Source organism: Dioscorea cayenensis, chromosome 20, assembly GCF_009730915.1.
Source record: "Dioscorea cayenensis subsp. rotundata cultivar TDr96_F1 chromosome 20, TDr96_F1_v2_PseudoChromosome.rev07_lg8_w22 25.fasta, whole genome shotgun sequence".
Classification (NCBI taxonomy): Eukaryota; Viridiplantae; Streptophyta; class Magnoliopsida; order Dioscoreales; family Dioscoreaceae; genus Dioscorea; species Dioscorea cayenensis.
This window is the reverse complement of record NC_052490.1, coordinates 7,341,405-7,350,588: the sequence shown is the minus strand read 5'-3', so window position 1 is coordinate 7,350,588 and position 9,184 is coordinate 7,341,405. Positions and strand designations below refer to the sequence as shown.

The 9,184-nt window shown below is 34.2% G+C and overlaps 1 protein-coding gene across 1 annotated transcript; it reads left to right on the top strand.

Annotated features, from left to right (window-relative positions):
* The first annotated feature begins 5,664 nt into the window (after window positions 1–5,664).
* Window positions 5,665–7,249, top strand: LOC120251804. Its single transcript, XM_039260458.1, has 2 exons — window positions 5,665–6,063; window positions 6,944–7,249. The coding sequence occupies exons 1-2, from the start codon at window positions 5,779–5,781 to the stop codon at window positions 6,965–6,967; spliced, it is 309 nt and encodes a 102-aa protein (XP_039116392.1). The 5' UTR covers window positions 5,665–5,778; the 3' UTR covers window positions 6,968–7,249.
* Window positions 7,250–9,184: the final 1,935 nt, after the last annotated feature.

Here is a 9,184-nt window from a genome sequence, read left to right as displayed (position 1 = left end):
AATGTTTGTTGATTGAAGAATACCATCAGCTACTATCTCAATCGCTGTAGCCACTTTGTCACCGTTGTTATCATCATTATCCATGCCTTTACTCTTCTTGTGCCTAGATGAACTTGGAGCTTGAGTTTGCGATTGTTGATTTGTAGACATTGGTGATGCTTCATCTTGCCCTTCGTTGTCATGCACACTTGTATTTGGATTTTCACCCAAATTTTCTAAGTTCACTGTGTTCTGTGAAACTAACAAATCAATTTCATCTATTGTGTTTCCTGAAGAATTTATTTCATTTTTCCTCCGTCGCCTCATTTCTAACGCAGTCTCCGCTTGTACCGTAGTTGCCCAATCTTGTCCATAAAGTTGAACCAGTTTCTCATAATTTCTTACCCTTTTGTTCATCAATTCAGTAGCTTCTGGTTTGGCCTAAATGTAAAACAAATATTATTGTGAAAATGTAGTTAGCATTACTTCGTTATTAAAAAAACTAAAAAAAATTATCTCAATTAAATGTTGCCATACTTCAGGCTCAGCATGCCACATTTCACTATTTGGATTCCATGTGAACCCACTCATTCCATTCTTGAAAATGTCATAGCACCTTATAAAAGCTCGCTTTATATTTTTCATGTGGTTTTGGGCCCATTCTTTGTCTATTGGCTTATCCAAAAATTGACTTCTCACTTCATTTACTATGTTCTCCAATGCATGTGAGGTGAATGTTCCACCAACTCTAATTCCCATTGTTTATTGATGCAAGTATGCATCAATCAGAGCATCATCCATAGCAAACGTCCATATACATGTGTTACTTCCATCATGAACATTTGCACTTGATTTCCTCTTTGACATATTTTAAACTACATTAATAACAATAGCTTATTTAAAATCTATGAATATATGTAATTAAAAAAGATTGCAAGAAGACACACAATGAAATAAAATAAATGCATTACATTAGATCAACAACAATGTAATTAATCCATAAAACAACATCATCATAATCTACACTCATTAAATAATTGTGCAAAATACAACATGCAAAAATAATCTTTTTTTGTGTTTCCAAACCATAATGTGGCTCTGTTGAGCTCCCTATTATAGGAAAATGCTTCTTGAGGACACCAAATGCTCACTTGATAGAATTTTGTAGTGATGCATGGCAAAGATTAAATAATTCACGTGGATTTCGTGGTGGGTTCCTTGAGAATTCTTTCAAGTGATATCGCTATCCCCTATATGGTGTAATAAGCCCACTCCTTTACATGAATCCAGTATCAACAAGGTAATATTTTCCTAAATAACAAATGGACTATGTTATAACATTGTTTGTGTATATATGGTCTTTAATAAAATATTAGATCTTCTCAACAATTACGTTGAGGGATTTTTAGTGGAGAAGCTCTACTTAATGCATTTTTCATTATTCTTGAATTAGATGCTGTGCCTTCCCACCCAAGTAACACGTAAGTGAATTTTAAATCGAATGTGCATGCGGCCTGACAAGGTCCCCTTGCGTATATCCCGCAAGTGCACGGGTTTGTCAAAGTAATAATCCCGGATGAGTGGGTATCGAATCCACAGGGAATAGGGAATAACAACACTTAATCCGCTTCTTAGCTATGTGAAAGATCAGTAGTGATAAGTGTGAAAATGATTCAATTCTCAAAAGTAAAAATAACAAGTAAGAGAGCACGAGTAAAGGAGGAGGTAAGGCAATCGATAAAGATAGGGTACTCGGATAATGCTCCGCCTAGGATAATCGTTTCAAGTGCAAGAACCCTCTATTATGCTTCCTAATCAATGCAATGGTGAGTCGTGGAAATCCTTGAATACATAATCCCAAATCTAAGGTCAACTATACCTAACTCTATACATGTCCCGGAGGAAAGATTAGATAACCTCTCAACCTCGCACTCGAATAGAATTGCAATGAACTCTAGGGATTCCAAGTGATAAATCTCTTCCTAAATATAAACCTAACCCTTTGGTCCAGGTGGAAGGTCCCTAACCACAATTAAGCCCTAGATACTAAGATCACCTCAACGCTTCACTCCGTTACACGCGCAACTAAGGCCCAGCGGAAGTTCATCCCTTAGAACATTCACTCTATTATGGCCGCAAAGAACTCGAGGAACGGAGGTAGAATTTATCACGTCAGAGGGGAAAGGGGACGCTGCTGTACTTCTCGACTCACCCTCTCAACCTTCTCCAACCTAGCTTTGTTTAACGCTCGTGGTGTGTCACTCACTCACAAGATTACCAACAAGAACTCTCAACCCTAGTGTCACTCTAGGGGAAATGTTCATACAAATAAGCATTCAAGGTTGGAACTCACAACAAACATCAATTAATTGAAAGCATAATAAAGAGATTCAATGAAACAAATACATCCTAGGGTTCACAAATACCCAAGTACCCACTAGGGGTTTAGCTCTCCATGTAGCTAAGTACAATCAAAGAAATAGAATGTAAAAGCAATGAATCCATAGAGAAACCCCTCCATGGTCATGTCGATGGTCTTGTGGAAAGTCCTCTACTCGTCGTCCAAGGATTCCCTCGTCCGATATAGGATACGCCTCGACGGAAGCTCCCCTACCAACCTTCTTCCTCAGGAATGACGATGTCGGAGCCGTAGAACCTCTCCAAAACCTTAGCCCATACCTCTCAAAACCCTAGCCGAAGACCTCTCTCAAGTTGGGGAAAAGATGGAGAAAAGAATGCTGAAATCGGTGCTGAATCGGCTTTAAATAGGGCTGGAATCGGGCGACCACACGGGCCTGTGGATTTTTCATACGCCCATGTGGAATTTTCACACTCCCGTGTATAATTTCCACACGGCTGTGTGGATTCTCTGAATTCCTGTTTTCCCGGCCTACTGTGAACAGTGCTGCTACAGTATTCTGCTACAATATCTGGCCTGAATAGCTTCCCGAATCCATGCTTTCATCGGGGTAACGCAAATGAGCACACGTTCACGTCGTTGATCACTTGCTTCTTTAATGACGGACAAATTGGTGGAGATCTTGTTCTATGTGCATAAGTCGGAATGCTTGAGTGTGACTGCCCTTGTGCCCCTCCAAATGGTTGTGCTAACTCAAATACGAAGAGGTTGGCACACACTCTAGCATCTCGCACCCGACCTATGTCTTCGCGTTTGAACCTTAGCAAGATTTCCTCCAAAATCGGTGCATTATGATCCACATTGGCTTCTTTCCTTCATACTCGGCCTCACAACCCTACCTGCACAAAAGTAACATAAAAACACACATATTAGTGTAAAAACCCGAGAAGAGTAATGCTCAACATAAGGAAAGAATGCTTCGCATTAGTATCACACAAGCACTTATCACGGCCAACACATTTTGTGTTGAGTATTCCTTCCTTCTACGAAACCTAGGAGTGTCGACATTGGAAACTTTTACACAAATATATGTTCCATCAATTACACTATACACAATTGTAATAAAATTAAAATTCATTGGGGATTCGATTACCTTAATAAGGATAGAACCTACTGCCGCTGAATATTTCTGAAGGGATTTCTGAGCCATCCAGTTATACTAGGTATTTTTTCCACTAAATTTACTATAACTTGCAATACATTATGAAAATGATAGGAGATTGTCTCACGAGAATGATGGAAGAAGAAAGATAGTTCACAATGAGAGACATTATGACCTAATAAATATAGAGTTCTTGCAACTTGCTCCTCGATGGACACTTGCAAAGTTGGTCTAAGACCTCCGTCTCTAACTAATATTTCACATAATCCTAGGAAAGCCCTAGTTCTCCTTCTTATCATGTTATGACATAAATCACTTGACAAAAAATGTGACATTAGTACATCTCTTGCTTGGTCTCTATGAAGGTGTAATTCATGAGCAATTAGATTGTTAACATGCTTATGTTCCTTCTTACGCCTCGTAATCCAACTAATCACTAGCATAATAACTTGAGTTGCTGCTAAATGGTGTAAACATTGCAATTTTATATAAGGATTGTCCAATAGCTTTTTCTTGTTGGTCATTTAAACAAAAATAAATATCGAAATTTGCACAAAAAATAAAATTTATTATGATAACATCTAATTTTATATTTAATAAAAGATTGTTATAAACTGGAAAACATATAATTATTTAAAAATAAAAAAAAGAAATGGTGAAATACAAAATCAAGAAGGAAAATAGGAAAGAAAATGGGAAATGGGAAATGAAAACTGGAAAAACATAAAATTTCTAACTCAACAACTTTCATGTTTAATTTTAGTTTCAGCCGCTAAATTTGAAGTCTAAGCAAAGGTTGGTGAAATACAAGGAAAATGTGATAGCTTTGTTATTTATTTATTATAGCTGAACTCAACCTTCAATTCTTAACATAAAATAAAAATATATACAAAATAAATAACAAATTTTGCTAAAAAAATAATGAAAACAGAGAACATAAGGAAACACACCACTTTTAGTTCTAGCATAAAACAATTTGATTCATAAATAGACATAAATGTAAACTCCAGTATAACCATTACAAAGTTACATAAATAAAACCTAAAATTATTGTTATTATTAAATTTATAATCACCACAAATTTTCTACAAAACAGAACAAAGAAGGAAATACATCATTTCTCTAATAGAAACATACAAGCAATCTATGATTTTATACAACTTCATTGCACCACAATCTTTAAAAGAAAAAAGCAAGTCACACTTTTGAGCACATGAAAAGGGAAAAAATAAAAATAAAAATAAATAACTATATATTAATAATTAATACAAAACAAGCAGCTCTCATAAAGATTTACTGAGAAATTCAGACTTCTTAAGTCATACACGGAAGGCATGTGGCAGGCATAAAAAAATGATACATTTATGTAATTTCTGTGAAATTCCAGAGGCCTATTTTCATGTTTTGCAGATGTTTTTAGCCAAAAATCACATCAATTTTAGAGGTTTGAAAATAATTTCAGACAAAATCCATAAGTGTTTCAGTTCCTAGGAATTTAGGTCAACCTTTTAGGTTTTCTACACTTTGTTACTTTTAATCTGAGTTTGCTTTCTCCTGTATTTAGTTTTTTTTATTTGGTCTAAAAAAGAAGAAGAAGAAGAAGAAGAAGAAGCAATAGAAGAAATAGAAGAAGAAGAAGAAGAAGAAGAAGAAGAAGAAGAAGCAAAAGAAGAAGAAGAAGAAGAAGAAGAAGAAGTGAAGAGAAGAGAAGAAGAAGAAGATGTACCGAGTTTTGGAGCTGTACCTGAAGCTGTCGGACGCACGAAGGTCGGAGAACCATATGGAACCACCTGCTACCGTGTGTAATGGCTAGGAGATCGTAGAACACAATGGTGAAGCTTTTGGCCAAATTGATGTGGTATTTTGATAACCCTATGTAGTTTTTGGAAAGTTATAAGGTATTTTGGTCTAGATAAAAATAAAAACCTCCTCAACCCTTCCAATTTGGAAGGTTGAGAAAATGGGGTAAATGGAGGTTTCTCAACCCTCCATTATTCCCCTTAAGCCCTACCCTTAACATAACCATGTATCCAAGCAAGGGTGGGTTGAGAACCTTATCTTACAAAACCTCCAATAACCCTCTCCCAAGCAAAGCCTAAGTTTCTAGCCACAAATAAAAAAATAAGTTAACCCTAATCTATTCAACCAAATCAACAGTGAACAATCAGCCATAATTGAAGACTTGAAGTTCCTCCCGGCTCCCACCCATGCCCGACTCCCCGTCACCCCGATCTTAGATCTCGCCTCAACGACCTCGTTTTTGCTGCCCTTGACCACCATGATACTCCTCTCCATCTCACCGTTCGTCTCAATCTTCCCGCAGCCATCTCCTCTTTCGCCACTATTAGCACTTATATGTCCCTCTAGAACGCCACTAGGTGGACTCCTCTTTAGGAAGCCATCCTCTTGTCCTGATTCTCCTCCGCTACCACAATCTCTCCTCTCTATCCAAGCTCCGGTGTGGCTCCCCGCTCTCCTCTCCGTTGTCCGCCGTCTCCCAGACTTCTATCTTGAGCACTCCCTTCTCTGTGTTCAAGAAGCCCAAACTAGGTCCGAGAACAAGGTAATGGTTTCCTCTCATTCTTGATCTGTTTGCTGTGATTTTGGGGTTTTGATGATTTTAAATGTGATAATTGGCATTTTACTTAATTTTGTTGGGTGCCAGCGTGGTTCCAAACTTTTGAACAGATTTTCTAGTTTGATTTTCTAAATAATTTGTTCATATTGTTTTGAAATTCAGTTGCAATTAATAAAAAAAATAAGCTTGAAAATTTACTTATTTAGTTTTCGATATGTTGCTTATCTAACTTGCACACATTACTTGAAGGTCTGATACTTTCCTTATTAAACTTCAAGAAAACTGTATAATTTCTTGTTTCTTGCACATGCTATCTTTTTTAATAATTTGGGGAAAAAAATTCATAGGGTTGGACAATTAATGAAACAAATTATTTGCAATGTTAGTACGCAAACACTTAAAATTATAAATAAAACCTTCATCAAATGACTTTTGTTGATAACTATCACTTGTTACAAGGTATATAAGTAAGTTAAAATTTTGATAGATGGCATTCCATAGGTCTTCGAATATGAACAATTACTATAATGAGATAAAGCATAAAGCTTCTCTCTAGTTGTAGATTTCTTGCATTATATTCCAAATAATATGTGATTATGAGACCGGTTTTTAACTATATTAATTTCTAGCCTTCTTGAAGATTAGTTGCTTATACATCTTCATCTCACTACACTTTAAAATTAAGCACATCCAATCCTGAACTGCTTCTAATCAGTATCTTTGCTCATGTTCTTTGGTTTGAACTCTTCTCTGTTTTATGGAGAGCATTGAATCAAGGTTATTAATACATGAGCATGCATACAGTTAAATGGTTATCATATTTTATAACCTGTTGACTTTATAACAAAGTAATTCATCTATGCAGGTGATGAGCAGATTTAATAAGTGAATGCAGGCTGCTTTAACTATGATTGTTTTGACATCAAAAAGTTTAGGATCTGCAATATTCTTTCATATATTTAAAATAGCTGATATTTTTAAGTCTTCGATGTTGCAATTATGCACACAATTATGTAAATCCTTGCCATAGCCATTATCAAAAAAATTCAAGAATACACAGCCAAATGTATCTGAAACTGCAGCTCATTGTACAATGAATTAAGATGCATTGCTCATATATTCAGCAGAAACCAGTAAAAAGAGACAAAAATGAATGCTTGATATGATGATATAATCAGTGTGAGATAGTTGCAAAAACATTTCGCAATGATTCACAATGTCAGTTCCTGCAGATCGTTTTTGTGTTCATTCTATTGGCTATTGAGATATCATGCTTGACAGGTTAATTGAGCTTAGATGAGCCGAGCTCGAGCTACTCTAGCTTTTCAGCGAGCCGAGCTTGAGTACAAAAAACATGGCTCGAACAAGCTTAAGCCCTTGAGCTTGGTGATACTCGGTTCGTCTCGTTTACACCCTTGCTCTAAACTCATTAATCACGATGGAATTCCAAACATACTCTTTTCTTTCCTATTCTACTTACCCTAGGATGATGTCGAGATTGACTTCCCGTATCCAAGGCTTGAACCAACTTTGTTTTTCCCAATCTTTGGCTGAAAACTTAGCTAAGAAAAATCTAGGACAATGAGAAGGATCAACCAGAATGAAAGATTAGAACCCTGATCTTTAACATGAATGGGTTTAACATCATTATCTTGTCATCACTTTCATTCATCATTCATCATTCATCATTCATTTAGCTCATTGACTGGGATTTATCCTAATCTAGAAGAAGTGATAGATTATTGTGTCAATAGTTTGCACTATAAAAAAATGCCCTCGGAAAAAAGTTATTTTTGCAATCATAAAAAATACCTATCGCAAAACAATCAATTTAACCGACAATAAAAATGCCCTTGTGTAAAGATTTTTTTTTGTGACCATCAAAAAAATACTAGTTGTGAAACAATAAGCTTTTGCGATTGACACAAATACTCACGACAAAAACTATGCGCTTTTGCGACCAACACAAATATTTATCCTAAAATCTTTTAGTTTTTGTGACCAACACAATTGTGCCACAAAAATTATAAGCTTTTGCAATCAACACAAACATCCGTTGTATAAGCTTTTGTGACAAACATAAATGCATGCAACCAAAATTGCGATGTCACTATGAGCTTTTCTGACTATAATCGATGCTTGTTGAAAAAACCATGAGCTTTTTGCAACCAACTTACATATCATCACAAATACTTTATGCTTGAAAAGCAACTTACAAATTTATATTAAAATATAAATTAATTAGTTTTTGGTATTTTTCTTTTTAAAAGAACATATAAGTGAAAATCATTACATTAATAAATATAATCAATAATAATATTTAAAAAATAAGACTAATTAATACATTTTTTATAATATATGTTTAATACTTTTTCTAAAGAAATGCATTTTTTATGATATTGGTACATATTATTTATAAAAATAATTATATCAATTCACATTTTTATTAATAATATATGAATAAATGACGTACTAAATAATTATTGTCAGAATTGATTACTGCTTATATTTTACTGAATTTGAATAAAAATATAAAATATTTAAATTGAATTTTATTTTTATAATTTGAACTCATTAATAAATATTTTTGTTTTGAAAAATGTATGCTTTATAGACTGAGCTCAAGTTTTATACTTAACCAAGAGTACTGAGACTAATTGTCTAACAAACTAGTTTAATTTAATTTATATTTAATGATATAACAAAGTTATTTATATAAATCGACATCCACATAGCTAGTAAAGCCACATTATTCAACTTAGGTTTTGCTATATGAGTTGAACAAATAGTCATTAGAACAACCTTTTAGAGTAAATTATGAAAATTTAATTCAAAACTTAACTATAAACTCAATTGGTTTAAGAAATAGTCAATTTATGATTAACTCATGATTGACTTTAATAATGGGAAATTATTCAATCAAACGAAATGCAAAAATAAAAATATCCAAGATAAACTAAAGGATTGAATTGCTAAAAAAGGAAAATACTAATTTTATTAAGAACATTATATATTTTGAAAACATTGATGAAGCATTTCTGTAATATATTAAAAATATTATATTATTTTATGTAATTAATAGAAACTAAAAATAAATACAAAGAGA